General features: G+C 43.5%; 2 protein-coding genes across 5 annotated transcripts in view; both read left to right on the forward strand.

Moving 5' to 3' along the window:
• Positions 1-3,175, forward strand: part of LOC109538921 (sphingosine-1-phosphate lyase) — a 5,684-nt gene extending 2,509 nt beyond the window's left edge. The window contains exons 2-4 of the mRNA XM_048669662.1: positions 878-1,047; positions 1,110-1,284; positions 2,301-3,175. Coding sequence (XP_048525619.1) covers positions 878-1,047; positions 1,110-1,284; positions 2,301-3,106 — 1,151 coding nt within the window. The 3' untranslated portion in view covers positions 3,107-3,175. The remainder of the gene's footprint in view (positions 1-877; positions 1,048-1,109; positions 1,285-2,300) is intronic.
• A 2,187-nt stretch (positions 3,176-5,362) lies between these two features.
• Positions 5,363-24,191, forward strand: LOC109538882 (prolactin-releasing peptide receptor). Of its 4 annotated transcripts, none has more exons than XM_019906308.2 (8): positions 5,364-5,577; positions 19,573-20,096; positions 20,154-20,447; positions 20,496-20,701; positions 20,760-20,945; positions 20,998-21,122; positions 22,512-22,641; positions 24,066-24,191. In XM_019906308.2, the coding sequence occupies exons 2-7, from the start codon at positions 19,732-19,734 to the stop codon at positions 22,629-22,631; spliced, it is 1,296 nt and encodes a 431-aa protein (XP_019761867.1). In that variant the 5' UTR covers positions 5,364-5,577; positions 19,573-19,731; the 3' UTR covers positions 22,632-22,641; positions 24,066-24,191. The 4 variants fall into 4 exon arrangements, with proteins under 4 accessions (XP_048525621.1, XP_019761867.1, XP_019761868.1 ...); XM_019906309.2 differs by having other exon boundaries at positions 5,365-5,577; positions 20,508-20,701; XM_048669663.1 differs by lacking the exon at positions 5,364-5,577 and adding an exon at positions 8,142-8,308.
• The last annotated feature ends 108 nt before the right edge of the window (positions 24,192-24,299 follow it).

The following is a 24,299-nucleotide window of genomic DNA, read 5'->3' on the forward strand; positions in this document are numbered from 1 at the left end:
CCTCGTATCGAACACTATTTTTTATTCGAATGAAAGATTACACGAATAATAAAATGCATCGATTTCATATTTAAAATTTTGTGCCAATGTCATTTTTTGAAGTTTGTAATTAAGTTTAAGTACTTTTTCAACTTGAAACACCTGTGGTCTTGGGATGGTGTACGCATGTTGCATACTCTGCATGACATTTGCGCTTCTTAAAAAGATCGTGTTTTACGTGTGACAACATCGCAAAAGTAGATAAGTAGGCCATTAAAACGATTATGAGACTGAACTTGTAACAAAGGTATAATTTACAAATTGTAAGTAAACTTGAAAATAGGATCAATAGTTGTTGATAAACCTACGTAATTCCTTAAAAACGCAGTTCGGTTATTTTTAAATAAAAATACTAAAAAATATATAATGACAGTGGCAAATTCAAAGTGTCACATTTAGTTTGTCGCACACTGTGCGGCAAAGTCCGTGCGTAAAAGTAAAATAAATGAACGCTAAAGAAAAGTGCTTCTTTTTGATCATCGCTTCTGTTCGCAAAATGGCACTTTTTGATTCATTCGAATAAAAATGTTATTTGTAGTATTGCAAATGTATTAGTTGTAACAGCCGCGTCGTTCTGCAAGTTGAAAAAGGACTGACTGATTTAACCGACCCTTATTTTATTTTCACGATGTCCTGCACGTTTCGCACATGCTCAGAACTTGTTGGCCGAAAACTCGAAATTTTAGTGCCGTCAGTCGCCGGTCAGCCAGTTGCAGCGCTACCTGCGTAGCGCGGTAACAAGGACGCCCATATGATTGCCACCTCTCTTATTTTACTTACTCTATGGTATGCAGGCGACTGCGCCACTTACCCCCACTCACCCAACCCTCTTCGACAGGTGTCTGCAAGATGGAGGCCGAAGTGGTGCGCATGGTCTGCACGCTGTTTCACGGCGACGAACAATCGTGCGGCACCATGACGACGGGCGGCACCGAATCAATCATGATGGCCTGCAAAGCCTACAGGGACTACGCACGAGAAGCCAGAGGCATCAGACGACCGGAAATGGTAGGCAGTTGAATTAAAATACATCTTCATGTCTGCCGTGTGGTTTAAACCGACTCCAACAGGTGCTTCCGGCCACCGCCCACTCAGGCTTCGACAAGGCAGGCCTCTACTTGAACATACGTCTCAGGCATGTGCCGATCGACCCAACCACCTGCCAAGTGGACCTGCAGGCCATGAGGCGGGCCATCAACCGCAACACCGTGATGCTGGTTGGATCGGCGCCTAACTTTCCTTACGGTAGGTCAGGCAAGGGCGGATCCAGGGGGGTCAGGGGGGTCATGCCCCCCCCCCCAATTCAATTCTCTATCCAACGATGCCGAAACGAATTCTCTGGCTCAAACGGGGCCTGAGAAACTGCCAAAAAAGCAACGTCGTGTTTGAGTCAATTTTGCAACTGAAAAAAAAGCACGCAAATCTAAAACTTCTTGAATTCAAGCATTTTTTGGGAAAACTGCCAACAATGCAAAACGGGACGCAAATCATGAAACATTGTCGATCCAACAGTCCCGTTAACAAAATGGAAAATTTCGCCTATTTTCAATCGCCTTGTATTTAAATGATCAATCCAATTCAAGTGACTTAAAACTTAAAAGTTAGAATATCGATAGTGGCTAACTGTTCATCAAGTGTGTAGATTGTGCCAACAAACCAAAAGGTTTTTATTAGCACCTACTCAGTTGTATTTTAGTTGAAACACAAGAATAAATCAAATTACACTGCATCTAATCCGCTGATACAGTGAAAATTAACGCCCATGTTGAATCGCCCTGTATTCAATGGTCAATGTGAAACACAAGGCCTAAAATCTTTAAGTCTCTGCTAAAAATCAGAACATTGATGGCGACTAACTGTTCATCAAGTGCGCGGTCTGTGCCAACATCATAGCCCCATCGACGTTCTGACCTTTAGATAGATGAGTTTTGATCAATTCACCAGATGCACCTAAGTGTCTGATATTCAATTTTCGCTTTCTGTGTCAAAACCACTCGCATTTCCTCACTCATGTGGTGATGATTAAATCGAGTTTTCAATTCTCTATCCACGGGGCCTGAGAAACTGTCAAAAAAGCAACGTCGTGTTTGAGTCAATTTTGCAACTCAAAAAAAAAGCACGCAAATCTAAAACTTCTTGAATTCAAGCATTTTTTGAGAAAACTGCCAACATGGCAAAACGGGACGCAAATCATGAAATTTTGACTTTAAAACTGGACCCGCCCCTGTTCAAATGCCAACTGTCAACGAACTGTCTTCCAGGAACGACTGACAACATATTCGAGATCGCCAACCTGGGCACAAAGCACAACATCCCGGTGCACGTGGATTCCTGCCTGGGCGGCCTGCTCACCGTCTTCATGGACCGTGCGGGTTACCCGCCGCCCGTGACCGATTTCCGGCTGCAGGGCGTGACCAGCATCTCGGCCGACACCCACAAGTACGGCTTCGCCCCAAAGGGCACCTCCGTCATCATGTACCGAGCCCCCAAGTACAGGCACCACCAGTACACCGTCACCACGGACTGGGTGGGCGGCGTTTACGGCTCGCCCACCGTCAACGGCAGCCGATCGGGCGGCAACATCGCCACCTGTTGGGCGGCGCTGCTCTACCACGGCCTCGAGGGCTACGTCAGCGCCACCAAGGACATCATCTACACTGCGCGGTTCATCGAGAAGGGGCTGCGCCGGATGAAGGGCATCTACATTTTCGGCCAGCCTGCGACCAGCGTGATCGCGCTCGGCAGCGACGACTTTGACATCTACCGGCTGGCCGACGCGCTGCACAAGCTGGGCTGGAACCTGAACACGCTGCAGTACCCGCCGGGGCTGCACCTTTGCGTCACTCTGATGCACACCAAGCCGGGCTTGGCGCAGAAGTTCCTGGACGACACGAAGGACTCGCTCGCCGAGATCCTGAAGGATCCTGCGGTGCCCGTGCAAGGGCGCATGGCCCTCTATGGCACCGCGCAGAAGTTGCCCGATCGGTCGATTGTCGGCGACATTACCCGATTCTTCATCGACTCTATCTATTATATTCCGCCGTCTGATGCGCAGCCACAGGACTGATGTTCACAAGGACCTACTTAATTTATCGCTGTTCTTTGTTGTGTTAAAATATATGAAATTTTACTAAAACTCGGCCTCTTTCTTCATGCGTCAAAACTCTGCCCGACTTTTTGATTTGTTGGCACAATCTACACACTTGATGAACAGTTAGTCACTATCGACGTTCTAACTTTTTGATTCCGAGTCGCTTGAATTGAATTGAACATTTGATACAGGGCGATTGAAAATCGGCGAAATTTTCCCATTTTTTACTTTATTAGTGATTTGCTCCCCAACTCTAGGCTCATTCGAGATCGACGCGCTTCGTTCTTCTGCAAAGGTTTAGAGGGTGGAGTGTGGGAACGCAGCAATGGTCCACTGCTTTGCGTCCGTTTGCTATTTTGCTAATATTTTCAATCGCCCTGTATTAAATGTTCCAATCCAATTCAAGCGACTTAAAATCAAAAAGTTAGAACGTCGATAGTGACTAACTGTTCATCAAGTGCGCAGTCTGTGCCAACATCAGAGCCCCATCGAAATTGTCTATTATGTATTGTGTTAAGCGGCGGAAAATTATTTTTTTTGGTGGAATTTACTGTGCATTAGATGGTGATTAATAAATAAAATACTAATAAACCAAAAAATAGAAAAGTGTCACGACACGAACGCATAATATTCAAGTCGGGCATTCTTTAGCGGGCTGCCGAGTTCCACATATAAACTGTTTCTGGCAGGGAGATTTGCGTCATTTTCGTTTCATTCGCGATTTTAATCCGCCAGTTTCCATGGCGAGTGAACGACGAGACGAAATAACGACTGGAAAACGTGGTTTTTGCGTGTGACAACGATCGAACGCGTTTATTTCACCGTTATAAGCCACATCCACATAACATGCCAAACAAATAAAACTACCGACGAAGACGCTTTCTGGCCATGCTCAACTAGACGAAAGAAAACACACGCTGATTTTCCCGCAGTTATTAATTAATTAACTTGAAAAGTCAATGTTGACAGTGAAATGTCAATTGACTCATTAAGCCACAACACAGGAGAAGAAGAGTTGGATCTGCGCAACCTTTGAAAACGGTTTTCCTTAGAGCTCAGTGTCACTTTCGGTTCAATTTTTCGCGTATGCCTGATATTTTGCTCAGAATTCGGCGCAAACTACTAGAATTAAACATTAAACTCAGGGACGGATCCAGCGTTAATGTAGAAAAAATACAGTCTTCTGTTGTTTATGAAATTAGAAAAATGATCGTCGTTTTGTGCAAGGGTGGCGCAAGATTATTGCAAAATTTCATGTTCTCCGTCCCGTTTTGCATGTTTTTCGGAAGCAAAATGAGCAAGAACGCTCGTTTTTACGTCATTCCAGAGATAACTAAATGGCCTTTATTCGACGTTTCTCAAGAACCATTCGAGCCAGAGAATTCGTTTTGGCATCGTTGGATAGAGAATTGAATGGGCCTTGGTCAAACCACTATATTTCTTAATATTTTCGCTGTCAATTGTGTCAATTACGCATTCCCGGCATTGCCGTTATTGGTACAGTTTGTCAAGTCCTCGAAATAAACATCACAACTTTTCTCATCGGACCAGGGGGCGGCGGCTAATTAGCCCTAGAGGAGCCCTGACACACCTCAACCGGCCCTTGTTGTTTTCTAATTACCTTCAAAGTTGTGCAAACTTTGCCTGTCCCGAAGAAAATGGCTTTCGCCCCCTCTAAGCGGGCGGCTAGATCAAGTTTCCACCCCCACATGGGCACAGACACCGAAAAGTTGACTGGCAACCCGGAAAACATACAGGGGACATACAAGAAACCAGACCTAAAATTATTGATGGCGCTGTTTCGAGCGTAACTTATAGAGCGATTCGGAGAATATTTAATTCTTCAAGTCAGAACGTCAATAGGATTCGGTTGCCCACAACCATCGATGTTCTGACTTTGAGGACTTGACAATGTTTTGTTGGGGAGCATGCTTTAAAGTCAGAACATCGTTGGGTTTTCACCATCAGCAACCATCGATGTTCTACTTTGAAGACACAAAACGTACTCTCTTTTTCTTCAAACATTTACAAAACAATAACAAACAAAACATTACAAACTTACATGTACGTTGTGGTCCCAAACCATTTCTGAGCGATGAGCATTCAGAATGTGAGAGTGTCAACTTTGGAACAGCCCGGTATAGTTTCGGGTCCGGCGCCTCGCAGAGCGTCGCGCTTTGAACAGCCGTCGGCGTCGTTTCCAAGGTAACGCGCCCGAGTTTCATCTGTTTAGTGCGACGAGCTTTCCACAGCCGACTGGATCACACATTGCTGCCGGAAAAGCGGCGCGACAAACCGGTTCCGATACCATTCGACAGGTTGGCGTGTTTTTGCGGCAAATGGTTTTCCCCCGACTGATGATGTAGCTGAATGCCGTGCAGTTCGAAACGTTGCCCAGCTGGATGCCACGAGGGTGGTCGACGTTCAACCGGGCCCTGCTACTGAAGGTATTTAAAATGTCATTATTCCCGTGATGGACTTTTTTTGAGCGACATTTAGAAATAAACAAAAAGTGATTTTGAGCGCGTTGTCGTTTGTTTTCGTTCGGCGCTGTGATTGTCGCGGTTGCTTGCTTTTCTTGGCACCGACCAACAGACTGAACCTATCATAGTTGAACAACAGCGAGTCAGTCGGGAATTTTTTTTATTGCACTAAACCACTCGAAATGTGTGTACACTGCGAACGCATCTGCTCAAATATTACATAAAAGCACTCAAGTGCCATCAAATGCACAGCAAACACCAACTTACACTTAATGGCCGCAATGTTCCCTTATCGGAACCGATGGAGCTAAAATGTGCCTTGGCATATACAGGGTGGCCTCGCAAGCGCGCAATCTGGACAAGGCCGGGAATAAATGGAAACACGCGCGAAATTCCGTTAATTCACTGAACAGTAATTCGATTTGAAACTGCTAATTGTCCGCCGATGCCATGCCAACAACCCCTTTGTTCCCTGCTAAGTTAATTAATAGATTATTGCCAATTGAAGTGCACTGAGGGCTCTTGATTGTTGTTCGGATGCATGGCAAACAAGACGAAAAGCCGCTCTATTCTGGCACCCTGCCCAGGCATCGGGCGTGAATCTGATCTTAATTAAATCAGCGGAGAAGAAACTGATGAAGATTAATCTTCAGATTGCTAGGAATGACAAATCCATCAACTTTTACCCAAGAGTAATAAACGATCGCAGTGGCCGAAAAACTTTTAATGTGTGCGTCGGCCCTTTAAACCTGTAATTTGCCGTATTGTCGATGACAGCGAAATTGCAGAAAACTTTTTTTAATGCATTTTACTTCTGCTGAACTGTTCGCATATTTTAATAAACTTTTTGAACACATTAGAAAGTATTTAATGTCGAAGTTGTGCCGAGCCCTTAAGGCACGACACTGGTTTGGATGCAAAAACACTCTCAACTTTGAACCTAAAACATTGTCGATCCAACAGTCCCGTTAACAAAATGGAAAATTTCGCCTATTTTCAATCGCCTTGTATTAAATGATCAATCCAATTCAAGTGACTTAAAACTTAAAAGTTAGAATATCGATAGTGGCTAACTGTTCATCAAGTGTGTAGATTGTGCCAAAAAACCAAAAGGTTTTTATTAGCACCTACTCAGTTGTATTTTAGTTGAAACACAAGAAAAAATCAAATTTCACTGCATCTAATCCGCTGATACAGTGAAAATTAACGCCCATGTTGAATCGCCCTGTATTCAATGGTCAATGTGAAACACAAGGCCTAAAATATTTAAGTCTCTGCTAAAAGTCAGAACATTGATGGCGACTAACTGTTCATCAAGTGCGCGGTCTGTGCCAACATCACAGCCCCATCGACGTTCTGACCTTTAGATAGATGAGTTTTGATCAATTCACCAGATACAGACAAATGACTTTTGGTTCAACGATCCGGCGAGCAGATAAACTCAATTTTCCGCAAATCAACAAGCAACGCTCGGTTTGCATCGGAGATCTTTACTATGCCCTTAATAGGGTTCAAGTTGAAAACCAAACAGCAGCCATTGAGAGTTTGAAATTGAGAACAACTCACTCCAAGTGCGTGCTAATCATAAAAGGCAACGCAACATCGCCTAATCAAGGAAAATGAGCCCCTTAGGCTTTCGATCTTTGCCAGTTTCAGTGCAAAAAGCGGATTGAATTTCGCCATTTAGAGCAATTTCAAACCCAAACACCACAAATATGCAAATCTTAAAGCAAGAACGCAGGGTTTGCAGCCGCACATAATGGGATCCAATTAATTGGAAAACAACTGTTGAATTTGTGGAAAAGTCAGAACATCGATGGTGGCCATCTGTTCTATCGGCAGTAGAGTCCCATCGACGCTCTGACTTTTAGACAAGTTTTGACGAATGTTCCACCACATAAACAATTTTCCTAAACCTTCTTGCCAAACACTCCAGATTCGCTTAGGATGCTTCCGAGCAGGGCAGATCCGCAAAGCACAAAACTTGGCAGGCAAAAGTTTCTAATTAGAAAAATCGAAAGCGTCCGTATAGTGTTGCTTGTAATTCTGAAGCAGCATTATCGAACCTCTCGGCTTGTTTGCGCTCGCCGCAGGAATATTCAATTACGTATTACATTGATGCTGCCGCTCTTCTTCAGCCTGCAAAGTTGTTGTGTCCGAATTGAACTTGGAGTGCAATAAACATTCGAAAAATGCCATCAGTGGCGGCGCAGCAACAGGCGAAAGCCACCAAAGTGACCACCCAACTGCTCTGCTGCTATTGAGTTTCCCGTCCCAGTGGATCACATTAATTTAATTTTTTTTCGGAAAACAGGTTGCTTGAGTGGAAATATATCGCAGAGCCGGGGGGCGATTCCATTCAGGAATTATGATAAGTTGGCAACGAGTAGGTTGAGACTGGATTTATGAGGCAGGGGAGCGGATTTATTGGCAACGATATCCGCAGTTATTTACGCAAAGCGGTTTGTCAAGCACAGCAAATGATGAAATTTACCGTAAATAAAACTTCGAGTGAGCTTCGCCCAGTTTCGCACCTGAGTTTTCTTTAAAATTAGATTGTTTGGTGACGCCCGGAAAGCTCTAGTAGAGCTAGAAAAACCGATAATAACGACAAACGCTCATCTCAGAGTTTGAGGCCTCAAATGCAGATATGCAGAGCACAAAGTCTTATTCTAGTCGCAGCCAATTACCTTTTGTAAGTACAATGAAGTAAATGTTCGTTGAAATGGCCCTTTTCGCGTCGCAGTGAACGTCTTTTGCGCCACGGGCGCAGATTTATTTGTGAAAATTGGATAATAATTGCTTCTATTATTTCAACGTCGATATCCTGGGGCGCGTTGTGCGCCACGCTCTCCCCCATCTAGACCGGTTCAGATGTAATTAAAGTTACTTAAGCTGGAACGGGTAGGAATTCTCGTCGCCCTGTTCCAGAACGGATTTAAACCGCTCCCGTCACCTGGCCTTTGTTGGCCCCGAACGTTTTCAACAATGCGAAATGTTTTTAATCATTAGGCACCAAATTGCGAAACCACAATGTGATTATTCCCAATTTGCGCCCGATTGGCTGGCCAAACAACCATAAATCCCAGACCACCACGACAACAATGATTATTCCCAAAATTAGGTCGGTCGTTTTTCAATTTTTCCATCCGATCCGCTCCGAGGGGGCGGATGAATATTTATTACAAAATTAATAATTAGTCTGGGCAACCGGATATTATGTAAACGATCGACGCCCGCATCAAGAGTTATTAATTGGCGCACTTATTTTAATCGCCCCATAATTATGGCACGCTTGTCTCGATCGCCATCCTGAATAAAGGCTCGTCTGGGAATTAGCGAACCCTTCATTCTCCTTCGGGCCCGAAAATCGCAAACAGTGATCAGTTTCCCGAAAACTGTTCGTCTTACTACCGCTTTTGCGGCTTATGGCCAAGCAAATACTGAATGCATTGTTAGAGCCGGTGGAATGACGTGAAACTTTGCCATAAACCATGGCTGAGCCCTAGTCAAACATCCAATAAATATGTGTTAATTTGAATAATAAATTAGATTTCCTAACGCAAACAAATCTAAGCATTCTGAATTAAAAGAAAAATCCGACTCATTAAATCCAGAACATCGATGGTTGGTGGCGACAAAATCCCAACGATGTTCCAACTGTAGACGTCGCGATAGACGCCCAACGTCTTTGTGGAATTCAGTCGTTCGATAAAACGTTGCGTCTGAACCGACCTTTACAGCCAGATGGTTGGTGGCGATGAAATCCCATCGACATTCTAACTCGCTTTAAGCGAGTGCGGACAAAACACCCTGGTGGGTTCCTCAAGATGCAAAAAACGGGCCATTCGAATGCAAATGAGGCCGCCTCCGACCAATGAAAGTCACTTTTTCTCTGTTGGCACTGTTTCCAGCGATAAACAGACCATCTATATTAACCGAATAGATTTGCGCTCAGATTCCATTCGAATAGATTTCCGCTCAGAACGATCTAAAATATGTGAATTGCCGGCTTAAACCGGCTGATTACAACTTGACAATCCGATGGGGAACTGGAAATATCTGATGGCTGAATCAGCGTGTTTCCTTCTTATTTCAACCGGAATCTGGCAACTTTCCCAACAGGACCAGCTAAGAGGCGAAAGCAAAGTGGGCCACTTCGTTTCGTTCGGCAATTTAGAGTTTCACTTATTTAAAGTTTGGCAGTTAAGGGTGAAAAACAAATAAGTGCCATGTTTTCTCCATGTTCTGGTTCAACCGGGCAATGCCCACCACAAGCGTAACTTTCGGGAGATTACGCCGTCGTCAATACGAAGTTCTGAAGAAACCTCTGAAGATGGTAGCTAGGCGTGTGAGCGAAACCAAGGACCAAATTCCCATCAATAATGCGAAAATCTTCCAATTTATTGGGCGTCAAGTCGATGGTTGTTTGGAGCTTCAAGTACCGTCCAGGGCAAAAGCTTGAATTTTGAGTACACCACTGAGTCGAACTCAAAAATAGCACAGATCCGATACAATCAAAACTTGTCTAGAAGTCAGAACGTCGATGAGTGCAAGGCGTTGCACATGCAGCATATGAAGGACCAGCGATTTTTTACGATAAACAAATAATTTGTTGCGCAATTTGGGAAGGCAAATGTTGCAGATAAAATTTAAGAAATCGCTCCAAAACCATGAAATCTAGCAAAGCAACAGAGAATCTCAATCGGACAACTTTGAGCGTCCAGCTGTCAATAATTGTGCAAAACAGCGTTTTTCAATGCGGGCGGAAGCTCTCGGATTGGAGGCTTTATCAGGAATAAGTTTAGTCACTTATAGGCCCTGTTTGGGGGAAATAAACGACAAACCAAAGCGCCCAACTGATCTGGCATGCTGATAACATTGGGAAAAGTCCGAGAATTCCGGCGAAAACGTCAAGTAGTCACATTGATGGGAAAAATGCTGTTCAATTCGAGGCCATCAAGCCTTGTATTTTACTAAAGAAAATCAGCTTTTTCCTTTCGATGCTCTGTGCAACCTTAAATGCTAAAATGGTGCATGTTTGCTCAAGTTTGTTGATAAAATTAGAAAAATATGATAATTTAATTGTCTGAGGAATATAATTCAAGAACTATGAAGAGGCATTTGCAATGAGTCATTAAAGACAAAGAAATTGCGCCCCGTTCTGAGTGCGTAATGAAACACTTCCAACCTAAAAATCCTCAATTCACTCATAAAATCTTGCCCGTGATTAAAACTGAATGAAAAATTGCTCCAATTTTCAATCGGCCGGCATTAACTGTTCCATGCAATCCAAATGACCTAAAATCTAAAAGTCAGAACATCGATGACAGTGACTAACTGTTCATCAAGTGCGCAGTTTGTGCCCACATCACAGCCCCATCGACGTTCTGTCCTTTAGATGAGTTTTGATCGATTCACCAGATACAGAAAAATGACTTTTGGTTTAACGATCCGGCGAGCAGCTGAACTCAATATTCCGCAAATCAACAAGCAGCGCCCGGTTTGCTCACTCCAACACGGCGTGCTAATGATGAAAGGCAACGAAACGTCGAATAATCAAGGAAAATGAGGTTCTCGGGTTTTGTATTTTTGCGAGTTTCAGTGCGAACATCCGATTGAATTTCACCATTTAGAGCCGTTTCCAACCCAAACCCCGCGAATATGCAAATCTTGAAGCAACAACGGAGGTTTTACAGCCAGACATATGGAATCCAATTAATTAGAAAACAACTGTTGAATTTGAGGAAAAGTCAGAACATCGATGGTGGCCATCTGTTCTATCGTCAATAGAGTCCCATCGACGCTCCGACCTTTAGACAAGACACAAAGAGGACAGTTCGAGTCAGGTTCACCAAATAATTTCCCTAAAAATCATCCAAACCTATATAAAAAAAAAATTATAATTTAATTGCCTATAGGGATGAAGTCAAGAACTGTGAAGATACATTGGCAACACAATTTTTTGCGTCCCGTTACGAGCGAGAAATGAAACGTTCCCAACCTACAAAACCTCAATTCGCACATAAATCACGCCCATAATCCACCGCCTTCCCGTGATTTAGCGCCTCAAATTCCTCCTCCCACTGACAAATTGTATAACACATCAAAAACGATTCTGACATGAATGAACTTCTCGAAGGAATAATCACGTTTGTTTTGTTTCGTTGCCACTCTGATAAATTGTTTACCCGCATATTGGAACGCTCCTTGCAGACAATACCACTAATAATGACGAGCCTCAAGACTCTCAAGCGGCTCCTTTGTGAAATAATCACCCAACATCATTCGATGGCGATGAAGACAGCGATTAGAGATAAATTTAGACATTTCGAGCATCCAATCTTGAATCTTACCCGGTGGGACGGTGATCAACCGCCAGCGCGCCACTGAATGTGAATATATGGCCTGTGCTCGAGTTGGACAGGACAAAACGACCGGAACTGTCCAATTTTCGAGTTATTCGGCACCGGACAGGACAATTACCGCGTTGTTTACACGGTCAGCCAACGTTCTTGAATAAGAACTTATTAGAGCTATAATGACTGGTCCGAAAATAGGCCAGCGAATTAAACTGGGCACGGGGGCCGATTGTTCGCGATCAATGCGACCAATCAGGATAATAAACAATGCAACGTGGGGCCGCTTTGCGAGCAAACAAACCAACAATAACAAAACCATTCAACAGCTCCAGCTGGTTTCGTTGGAAAAGTTGCCAGATTCCGTCCAAAAAATTGTAACCAGTCGCTTTTATTCGGCATCGTTCTGATCGGGAAATGGAATCTGAGCACGAATCTACTCAGTTAATGTAACATCGTTTGTTGCTTCGATTTCTATTTAGAGCTGTTGAACCAAAAATCGTTTTTCTGTAGCTGGTGAATTGATCAAAACTCATCTAAAGGCCAGAACGTCGATGGGGCTCTGATGGTGGCACAAACCGCATATTTGATGAACAGTTAGTCTTTTAGATTTTAGGCCTTTTGTACTAGCTTAGGCCTAGTACTACTAAAATTCAACTTAGAAGATGCTAATAAAATCTGCACACTTGATGAACAGTTAATCACCATCGATGTTCTAACTTTTTGGCTTTGGTAATCGTTCAACAATACTGGTGTTTCCTGCCGATAAATGCTAGATACAGGGTGATTTTTCTGGTGCTCGCCGACTAAGCGCAAATCGCCCTGTAAAGTCAAGCAACTGATGGTTTTCTCGTGAACAAAGGCCGCATTTTCGCTTGTGCCGTGGCATTTCTTAGAACGGGCTCAAAGCGTATTGTTTCTGAATGTTCCAGCTGCCGCATCTGAATGCATATTCAATAGGGAGGCCTTTGAAAGCCGATCATTCCTAAAACAATTTTCCCGGGGACAGTTTTTCACAGGTTTCGACGGGTTTCGGAATCGCTAATTTTATGCTGAACCCAGCTGATGAGAGCTAATAGGCTCGAAACCGGTCCTGGGGGGTGCCTGAGGATAGCGCATTTCGAAATCTGCACTTGCCTGTTTCAATTGGAGCAAAGGCGACAGAATTCGCATGGAAATGAGCTGGGAATTACGCAAGCCACCCCTGGATCGGGCGGGCCTAAGGTGGCGTCGTTTTCGTCAACATTATCGAACTTTACATTTTAAATGCCGGGAAATTTCATCAAAATCACTTAATAAGACGACTTGCATAATTTCCAGCATAGAAATCGACTGTCTAGAGCTCGTTTCTATTGTTTTTCGTCGGGGGATCAAAACTCTTCTAAAGGCCAGAACGTCGATGGGGCTCTGATGTGGGCACAAACCACGCATTTGATGAACAGTTAGTCTTTTAGATCTTTTTAGGTCTTTTGTACTCAAAATTCAACTTACTAGATGCTAATAAAATCTACACACTTGATGAACAGTTAATCACCATCGATGTTCTAACTTTTTGGCTTTGGTAATCGTTCAACATTACTCACTCGACTACGAGCTCAAAGAGTATTGTTTCCGTTTGCGTCTTCCAGCTACCGCATCTGGATGCATATTCAATAGGGAGGCCTTTGAAAGCCGATCATTCCTAAAACAATTTTCCCGGGGACAGTTTTTCACAGGTTTCGACGCGTTTTGGAATCGCTAGTTTTATGCTGAACCCAGCTGATGAGAGCTAATAGGCTCAAAACCGGTCCTGGGGGTGCCTGAGGATAGCGCATTTCGAAATCTGCACTTGCCTGCTTCAATTGGAGCAAAGGCGACAGAATTCGCATGGAAATGAGCTGGGAATTACGCAAGCCACCCCTGGATCGGGCGGGCCTAAGGTGGCGTCGTTTTCGTCGACATTATCGAACTTTACATTTTAAATGTCGGGAAATCTCATCACGAACGGCGTGAATCGGCAAAAGCACCGGAAAATCACTTAATAACACGACTTGCATAATTTCCAGCATAGAAATCGACTGTCTAGAGCTCGTTTCTATTGTTTTTCGTCGGGCGCGCTTCGGGCGCATTCATGCCTTCTAGAGCGATTTCAGTGCCAACAGGAATCGGATTATTCAGGAAAAACAACCATTACCACTCCGAGTGTTGTTGAGATTTGCAAATGGACTCTTTTCAGGTTCGCGTTATAATCTAAAAGTCTGAATTCCTCGTAAAATCGAGCTCGGTTAAACCTGACAACATCGTTTTTACCATCAACTCAAACAGTCTATCGACATTCTGACTTTTAGACAAGTTCACTCCGGTAGACATTCGAACGAATTTTAGCAAAGAATTTTGAAACCAAATGTTTGCCTGCGGCAAAAAACCGGAAACCGCCCATTGAAAATATGCATGTGGCAAAGAGATGGATTAAATAGCCGCTAAAAGTGTCAGCATGTCGAACTAAATCGTTCTGATGCGCCTATTTGTACAACCCGGCTGGGATCAAACCACAAAGAACATTCTATATTGCGAGTAATGTGACAGATTTTTAAATTCCCCATAGAGGGGCTCAATAAAACGTATGTAAATTGCTTTGGGCGAATAGAGAAGGCGCACACTTTACATCAAATAAAGCACGTATTTATATGCGAAATGCCGCCACATCATAAAGGGTTTATTCGCCGACTATATAAATGCAGCCTGCCATTAATGCCATGAACCTCCTGCTCAAATCCCCCAGAGTGGCAGGTGAGATTATACATGTATCTGAATGAGGAATTGCCTGGGGAATATTTCCACTTTGGCCCATTCGGTGTGAACATTTGAATTATCCCTCTTTAAGTCCGCGTTGCCCCTTAACTCCAAATCGTCGAATTGACCAACCCCTCATCATCAGCCCGACTATTCATACATTTTTCCAACAGCGCTGTTCAGGATTTATGGATTACGGAATTTGCTGGGGGAGCCACTTAACTTCCCCCGTAATTGCCCCAATGGAAATTCGAGTGCTTTGAAAGAATTTATGTGGAGATGCAACCCTTAGTTGCGTATAATCATGCAATTTGTCCGTCACTTTCGAGTTATTTATTCGCACAACGAACGAGCAATAGTCCAATAGGCCAAAGCGAAGAACGAGATTTCAGATGTTTAAGTCGAATAGCCGAGCTGGCAACCGTTTATCTCGCTCTCTTTCAACTCTATTAGTTTTCCCCGAGGCACGTCAGCCTAAGTTTTTATTGGACTTTTTTCCGCGAAAAATCGCCCTTTGTTCTGCCGCGGGAACTTGGTTAATGAAAATCGAGTGTTTTTTCGTTTAAGCAACTTCAACAGCTAAAGCAGCAGTTTGCATCTGGCTGGATTTATTCGCAAAAACTGAATAAACAATGGGTTTACCTGCAAAATATCTCATTAAACGCTCGAAGCACGTTCGCCGATATGAAGTTTCGAGGGCAATTTGTAACAAAAACGCCAGATATTCGATTGGAACGAAACTTGTCTTAAAGTCAGAACGTCGATGGTGGGCGTTCTTCGAACGCCTTCTACCAGGCCAGTTTGAAAAGTGATGGTTTTCGCATTATTATGCTTCAGAGCCGATGCATTTCAGTATTTGAAGAAGGTTCGTATTGATTTCATTTCGAAGATGCGAATTTTTAAAGAAGACAAAGCAGCTACTTACTAAACTGGACAAGTTTCTGCCTGGTGGGGTTGGGGAGCTGCGAATTGTCCAAGAACCAGAACGTCGCTGAACAATAAAATCGCTGCCAGATCGACTTTCCATTCTGCAATAATCACAGAAAAATCAGTTTCAAAGCCAACAAATGAAGACGGAGGCAAGTAGAACTAATTAAGTCGAGTAATGTCCACAAGCGGGAATAAAAGGACATTTTAATGGAACATTGTTGCGGCAAAATAGTCCAGGGCACATGGACGGTTTGCAAAATTGTGTTTCAATAGAGCGGTCGCATGTGTTTATGAAATGGGGGCGAGTTTGCAACTTGTATGGACAAGTTAATACTGACTGATCGCTTGAACGGCGCCCCGAAAGTTGAATAACTGTTGTAAAGCCGGCCTCAACGCTATTCCGAGGCGGGGCATTAGCGATTCAGAACTGCAAAACTAGCTGGAATTATAATCATAACTTTTCCAAAACTATGGATGCAGGTGATGCATCCAGACTTTAAAACGATGCAAATTCGGGCATATTAACACTGTCAACGTCGAATCTCCATAATCCTCTTCTTATAAATCTTCCCTTGTGATATTGAAATCGTGCCCTAATCCTCCATTTGCGGGAATTTAAAACGTTGTCATTTCGCATTCATTCCAGACCATGGTGGGAAATCCCGGCGGAGTATTCCTAAATTATCCAGCAACGTCATTTACATTTCAATTGGCGCACGAATTCGCCTCCTTTCTGTCGATTTCGTGACGGTTTTCGGGGAGGTTCTTCTCTTATATTAATAATAACAACCTCTCAGTAATCACTCACGTTCGTTATTCCCTGTGCATCCGTAATCCAATTTTAATTACGTTTACTTTGTTCGATATTCATTGGAACGTTTAATCTGGAACAAACGGGCTCAGCGGATTTTCCTTTCAAACGTACAGTTTTTTAATTGGAAACGGTAATTGTTTTGGCAAACCGGTTTTTCCCTGGCGAAGGGGGAAGGGGGGGGGGCGGGGATTGCCAATCCCTGAAGATATTTTAGCTGAAACGTTCAAAACTCCCAAAGTCAAGAGCGGCTCTATTAATCCCTGAAAGCTTTCCCAATTTTGCCGTACGATATTTCCAGAGACGGTGGAAACTGAAATATTGGCCCAATTTCACGCTGTGATTTCGCTTCGGTTGCGGATATTGTGCCATGAAAACGGCAGCTCAATCTCTATTCCATTCGGAAATCTTCGGCCAACATGTTGAATCATGGCAAAGTTCAACTGTTGCAACAAAAACCGGCTAATTAATGCAATTGGAGCAGCGAAAGCAGACCAAAGAGAAATTTCGTCTTAGGAATGATCGGCTTTGAAAGGCCTCCCTATTGCATATGCATCCAGATGCGGTAGCTGGAAGACGCAAACGGAAGCAATACTCTTTGAGCTCGTAGTCGAGTGAGTAATGTTGAACGATTACCAAAGCCAAAAAGTTAGAACATCGATGGTGATTAACTGTTCATCAAGTGTGTAGATTTTATTAGCATCTATTAAGTTGAATTTTGAATACAAAGGCCTAAACAAGCTCTAAAAGACTAACTGTTCATCAAATGCGTGGTTTGTGCCAACATCAGAGCCCCATCGACGTTCTGGCCTTTAGATGAGTTTTGATCAATTCACCAGATACAGAAAAATGACTTTTGGTTCAACGATCCGGCGAGCAGTTGAACTCAATTTTCCGCGAATAAACGCGCAACGCCCGGGTTGAATCGGAGATCTTTGCTATGCCCTTAATAGGATTCAAGTTGGAAACCAAACACCGACCATTGGGAGTTTGAAATTGAGAACAACTCACTCCTGGACTGCGTGCTAATGATAAAAGGCAACGAAACATCGTATAATCGAGGAAAATGAAGCCCTTAGGCTTTGCATTTTGGCGAATTTCGGTTGCAAAAATCCGATTGAGGTTCACCATTTAGACCATTTTCAAACCTAAACTCCCCTAAGCAAGAACGAACAGCCTGGTTTTACAGCCATACATATTAAATCTAATTAACTAGAAAACAACTGTTGAATTTGTGGAAAAGTCAGAACATCGATGGTGGTTATCTGATCTATCGCCAATTGAGTCCCATCGACGCTCTGACTTTTAGACAAGTTTTGACGAATCTTCAAATCAGCAGGAAATAAAAATCTGAATTTTCAACGATCGAACCATTCACTAGGAAAATTTGACTCAATTTCACCACGCAAACGAATTTCCTAAAAAAGCACACGTTTTTCCCACCCAAACCACCAGAAAATCTGCAAAATTGGCAAATCTTAAAGGTTAGAACGTCGATGGTGGTCAATTGTTCTCCACGTGTTGCTAACGCTAATTAAAGCCCATCGACGTTCTGACTTTTAGCGAGCTTTTGGCAAAATACAAAAATACTAAAGCGATTAGTTGGCCGGCACTGGAAACTCGTTAAATTACCGGTTTAACGACTTTACAATTAATAATGATTACCGAATTGGGGCGCCCAACGAGATCCTAATACAATTTCTGCAAACATGTTTATCGGTTTTTCGGTGGAAAGATATGTCGGAATTTGCCCTCAGGTTGCCCGAAGCCACTCAATTTCGACGAGATTTTACGAAGTTACATCCATACCGGAGTCGTAACGTAATTTGCGTATTTTAGGGCCTTAAAATGCTCGCTGAACCGTCAGTTGTTTGTCCGGGGTAACGTTCTGCGACATATTAATTTATTGCGATGTTTATCTCGAGAAAATCGACTTTCCAACGAGAAACTTTTCCCTTTTCATAAACTACGCGAACAAACAGAAACATCAGCCGCCAGGCTGATGTTTCTATGATTGAGGAAAATGATTACTTACATGTTTCCCAGTCGGAAAGTTTGAGCACTGACAGTCCAGGGTGACGGTCAATCATCATCATCTGATAAATCGATTTCAGCCAATCAGCGCCCAATTAGACGGGCCGAAAAAAAACAAACAAAACCAATTGGGGAAATCAAACGAGTTAAATATGGGAATGTTTACATGCTACCAAGTCAATTAACTGGTTTGGAATCAGGTAAATAAACTTATGGAGCACTAATCCCGATTGGTTAATTGATTGCAAAGGACCAGGAAAATAATTGGCAAATTGCGTGCGAAACCGATCAGAATATGGCCCAGTTTCCATATTACGAACTCTTAGTGCCCCCCCATATCGAACATTTAACGATCGAGAGCAAAGTTACATTTACTTCCCATTTTCCGCCGATATTATGGATTCTGTCGACGCGATAAATTGCCCTATAAATACGTACTAAAACCGGACACTTTAGGGCTCTATTAAATTTCAAACGCTCTAGTCGGAACTAATGGCTGAAAGACACGAAGACTTCAGTCCCTGTGGAAGCTGACGGGGAATCATCAAGTGAACTCGCTCAGACAGGGGAAATTGTCACTTACGTGAGAGCGACAAGGCGAACATACACCTCAGGGCGGCTTAGAAACAGAGCGAAATCGCGAACCGATCATCGCGTTTCAGGGCTTTTCGTCTCTTTCCAACAGGCGCATTTGCCCAACTGCCTTGTTGCACTCAATGACAATAATATTTGACAATAATCTAGAACGTTGGGCCATAACTACACGGCAAACATCGAAAATGATTCTCTAAAAATAGCGGATTACAAATCACTCGACCAATTAGCACCAAGTTGTAAAAAATAGGAAGCTCCTACACAAACGACAACGTAAAACAGCTCAGATGGAAAAGAGAGTCGTGCGGAAACTACACTAAGAAACTACATCATCAGCTACCGGAAAATTGTCAATTTAAAACAAAATTATTGGCTTAGACGTAGGTACATTGACTTTTCTTTGGTAGTCAACTCGATCATGTTGGTAGCTCTCTAACAGTACCTACGAATTGATTTCAGGCGCTCAGAGGTGGGAAATGGACCAATTAGAGTCATCACAACATTGGCAACCCAGACAGTTGTGATGCCCCAACTTTCCAGCATAAACCAAGCGCAAAAAGCGGAAAAACTAGCCGGCAATGGCCGTGTTGATCAGTGACTGACCGCGCCCCGCCCACTATGTCGCTAACCGATGCAATCAACGTGACCGCAGCCCAACAGCTGGACATCATCGACAACAAGGGCGTCCAGGTGCTGTTCTTCGTCATCTACACGACGATCTTCATCGTCGGCCTCTTCGGCAATGTGCTCGTGTGCTTCGTGGTGTTTCGCAACAAGGCCATGCAAACTGTGACCAATCTGTTCATCACCAATCTGGCCCTATCGGACATTCTCCTGTGCGTATTGGCTGTGCCGTTCACGCCCCTCTACACGCTATTGGGCAAATGGGTGTTTGGGGGCGTGATTTGCCACCTGGTGCCGTACGCGCAAGGGGCCAGCGTGTACATTTCCACGCTTACCTTGATGTCAATTGCCATAGATAGGTGGGTGGGCGGCTCAGGAGGCCGGGCTTCTAGGCTGATAGGCGTGGCCTGTTCCAGATACTTCGTCATCATTTACCCCTTCCATCCGCGCATGAAACTCTCCACATGCGTGTTGATCATCGTGATCATCTGGACGTTCGCCCTTCTGATCACCAGCCCCTACGGGATCTACATGCGACACATGGAGGATCCGAGCAACATCAGCCGCTTTTTCTGCGAGGAAAAGTGGCCGGTGGAACAGTGGCGGCACGCCTTCGGAGTGATCACTACCGCCTTGCAGTTCCTCATCCCCTTTCTCATCATGGCCTATTGCTATATTTGCGTGTCAATTAAGCTGAACGACCGCGCCAGGTAATCGGCGACACAGACTGGATCAATGTGGCAATGAGGAATGTCCAGGCTTTTGTGCAGGTCCAAGCCGGGGTCGAAGAACAGCCGCAAAGAGGAGGCTGATCGCGAGCGAAAACGCCGCACCAATCGCATGCTGATCGCAATGGTGGCGGTGTTTCTCATCTCCTGGCTGCCCCTCAACGTTGTCAATATCTCTAACGATTTCTACACGGATATGATCAAGTGGGAGTACTACTTTCTCAGCTTCTTCCTAGGTAGGCCGTGCAAATGTCGCACGCAGCAGCTTCGCTACTGCTCTCTGTTCCCATCTAGTTCACCAGCTGGCCATGTCATCCACATGCTACAACCCCTTCCTGTACGCATGGCTTAACGACAACTTCCGCAAGGAGTTCAAGCAAGTGTTGCCCTGTTTCGACGCCTCTGGTCGACGCGCCCCCTCCACCTGCCGCTTCACCAATTGGAAGTCCGAACGCACTTGCAACGGCAATGAAACTCTTGGTAAGTGGCAGTGTTGACGCTTCGTCCCACACTCGTAAAACAATGTTTGCAGCCATCAACGAAACCCAGCAGGAAAGCCTGTTGCCGTCGCAGATCCATCGAGGCTCCTCGTTCAAGGAGAAAAAGCTGACACCGCCGCCGTTGAAAACTGACAGTGTTGAAATTGAAAACATCATGGTGAGTCCAAGGGGGCAAACAAATTCAGTAAAATCCCGTAAAAATCCACATGCGGCGTGTACGATCTTTTGTTATTTACTATGCACCATTTTCGACTAACTACTCGCAAAAGTTCAAAATTCTCTAACATTTCACTCCCACTTTTACGGTTACTATTCAATGCACCCCGTAGTATCAGGCTATTATTGCCATCAAACCGGCCGAGTGGGCAAGAGGGAGATCGACATATCGTCCTTGTTGCACTCCCCCGAGATACCAGGGTCGGGCCATAAGAAACTGTCTTGACCGTTTCAGGTGCCGAATTACACAGTGAAATGATGAAGGTCTCTAAACGAAACCTTTACGCATCATAAGTTCGATTTTTTTAGGCTTCTTCAGTAAAAACTGCTCGTTTAATGAATCGATTAACAGCATATTTTCCACCAAAATTCCTTGATGATGCTTTCGGTATGAAACTTTCAAGATTTACGAACTCAATTTCCGCAATTTTATCGCAAAAATTAGTCACTTTTTTGCTTCCGGGGCCTTTGAGGTGTTTATTCTTGAACAAGACAGAAAGATAATTTGCAAAACGTTGCTTCATGCTTCGGTCAAGAGAAGATTTTGGATAAAACCGCCTGATGATGGTCTCTAAACAAAACTTTTACACATCATAAGTTCGGTTTTTTTGGATTCGCACAAAAAATACGCAATTTACAGTTTTCGATGCTTTTAAGTAATTTCTCAGCAAAGACTGCTCGTTTAATCCATCGATAAACATTTCTTTTTCAAAATTCCTTGATGATGCTTTCGATATGAAACTTTCAAGGATTTCAAACTCAATTTCCGCGATCTTAACGCAAAAATTAGTCACTTTGTTGATTCCGGGGCCTTTGATGGATTTATTCTTGAACACGAGCGTCTAAGATAGTTTCCAAATCGAACAAAATAAGTTTTTAGATAAAACCGCCTGATGATGGTCTGCAAACGAAACTTTCGTGCTTCATAAGTTCCATTTTCCTGAGCTTTACGCAAGAATACACAATTTTACAGTTTTCGGTGTTTTTCAACATATTATTCAAAAAGGACTGATCGTTTCATTTATGACTTAACCAAAGATTTTTTTGAAAATCTCCTGATGGTGTCTACACAATGAAACTTTCTACGTCTACAAGCTCGATTTGCTTTGCAGCTTATGTGGCCTTTGAGCCATTTGGCCAATTCCCATATGTAGAGATATACTCTTTCAATCAACGCTTTTACGGTTACTATTCAATGCACCCCGTAGTATCAGGCTATTATTGCCATCCAACCGGCATAGTGGGCAAGAGGGAGATCGACATATCGTCCTTGTTGCACTTCTCCGAGATACCAGGGTCGGGCCATAAGAAACTGTCTTGACCGTTTCAGGTGCCGAATTCTACAGTGGAATACGATTCGAATTTAGAAGTTGTGAAACTGAACCTGATTTGCGAGGAGGATCCGCCTGCCTATAGCGAGATCCACAAGACCACCCCGAGTTCGGACTGAGATTAGCGCGGTAAGCAGTAGTCGATTCCATTTTTGTGGGGAAATTGGGGACGGGGAGGCAACGCGCTTACCATTGAATCGGCCCACCCCAGCAAAAGCGGCTTAGACAAGGGCTTTTGTATGGTAATGTCTGGGATTTTCACTTTGTTTGTCGAAGCATTGATCTCGTCATTACAATGCATCCACGTTTAAAATGGGAAAAGGGGGGGACAGTTCTCGGGCGAAAGTTTCTCTGCCAAATTAATTAAAACAAGCAGCCATTTCAATGGACGGATTAGCTGGAACGCTTTGCCTCCACTGTAGCTGTGTGGAAAATTCATGGCTTCCTTTACATAGCAAACAAAAACTAACTATTATAAGTCCAACGCTGGCTTATTGGCTCGTTTTCATGTACGAGCGCTTAATTAATATATTTAAAGGGCCGTTCCTGCTTGCTCTTTTACACTATGGCAGCTTCCAAAGTTCATAGCCGGCTTTTAAAGTTCAGTGAAGTTTAAACGTTACGCCGATTTAGTGCTAAATCGCTGCTGGGAGTTTGCCCTCTTTCGGGGAATTTTGGATAAATCAACCCAAAAAAAAAACGCTGCTATATCTGATATTTTTAGTAAAACATTCAAAGTAACTTTGTTGAACGCTGAAGTTCAGCTTGTATATGTAAATAAATCAGCAGACGAACGTAAAAAATGCAACCCAATCAAATGCCCGATTTTCGTTTGTCTATCGGCAATTAAACAAGCTGGAGCTAGTTAAATGCGTCCAATAACGAATCAATTAAAGGCAAAGAAACCTCCATTGGACTGTTAAAGAAGGGGACAACCGGCGGCTCTGAATGTAATTTTAATTTAATTGTCAATTTGAGCCATCGAGTTGGAATTTATTGGATTTAATGAAACATTCCCGGGTCTTTCAAGAAAAACGTCTGATTCAGTTATTCCTGCTGCCCTCGCGCCCGTTTTAATTGACTGTAACTAAGCAAAAAAACGCCAACATGGAAAGGAATCTTTAAAAGACGCTGTGCAAGTAAAACAGTGAACATTTATGTTTGTTGCCGGCCAGCCTAATTGAATAGAACCGAACGACATCACAATCTGTGACGAAATAATGGGTTGCTAGACTTTTCCATTAAAGGGGCACAAAAATCGGCCAATTTTTTGCCCGCGCTCATGCATAACATTTTAATTGCGAAAGCGAAAGGCCCTTCAAGGGCCTGCTGGCATCGACCCTAAAACCTGAAAGAGCAAATTGGCTTTGAATATGGTAAAAATGAAATTTAAAAGTGCTTGAACGCGGCCCTTTTACCGCCCATTTACGTCAAATGGCTGGCGTTTCACTCGAGGTGGAGATCCGGAAATTGAATTAATTATTCAACGGGCTCGAAAAATGAAAGAAAACTATACCCCGATGACGGCTAATCGCTGATGTTCATTGTTTCAGATCGGCTCGGATTGCGCCGGCCCGTCAATAGATTATTTAATGTGCAGTGCCAACCAACATTATACCCCCACTATATATGTATATAACGAATATTTATAGAATTAAACAGTGTTTTGTTTAGAAACAGCGCATGGTTTCATTTGTCCACTCAATCATCGATCTAGACGTGGGTTCATAATCTTATGCGCACGTTTCAATGACATCTGTCAGATAGCTTAGACACGGAAAGATAGA

Source organism: Dendroctonus ponderosae, unplaced genomic scaffold, assembly GCF_020466585.1.
Source record: "Dendroctonus ponderosae isolate FM_Combo_2020 unplaced genomic scaffold, Dpon_F_20191213v2 Dpon_F_20191213_9, whole genome shotgun sequence".
NCBI lineage: Eukaryota > Metazoa > Arthropoda > Insecta > Coleoptera > Curculionidae > Dendroctonus > Dendroctonus ponderosae.

Coding starts and splice junctions, on each gene's coding strand:
- LOC109538882 (XM_019906308.2), top strand. CDS start 19,732: ATGTCGCTAACCGATGCAATCAACGTGACCGCAGCCCAACAGCTGGAC. Junction 20,097..20,153: donor ATGTCAATTGCCATAGATAG/GTGGGTGGGCGG, acceptor GGCCTGTTCCAG/ATACTTCGTCATCATTTACC. Junction 20,448..20,495: donor AAGCTGAACGACCGCGCCAG/GTAATCGGCGAC, acceptor AGGAATGTCCAG/GCTTTTGTGCAGGTCCAAGC.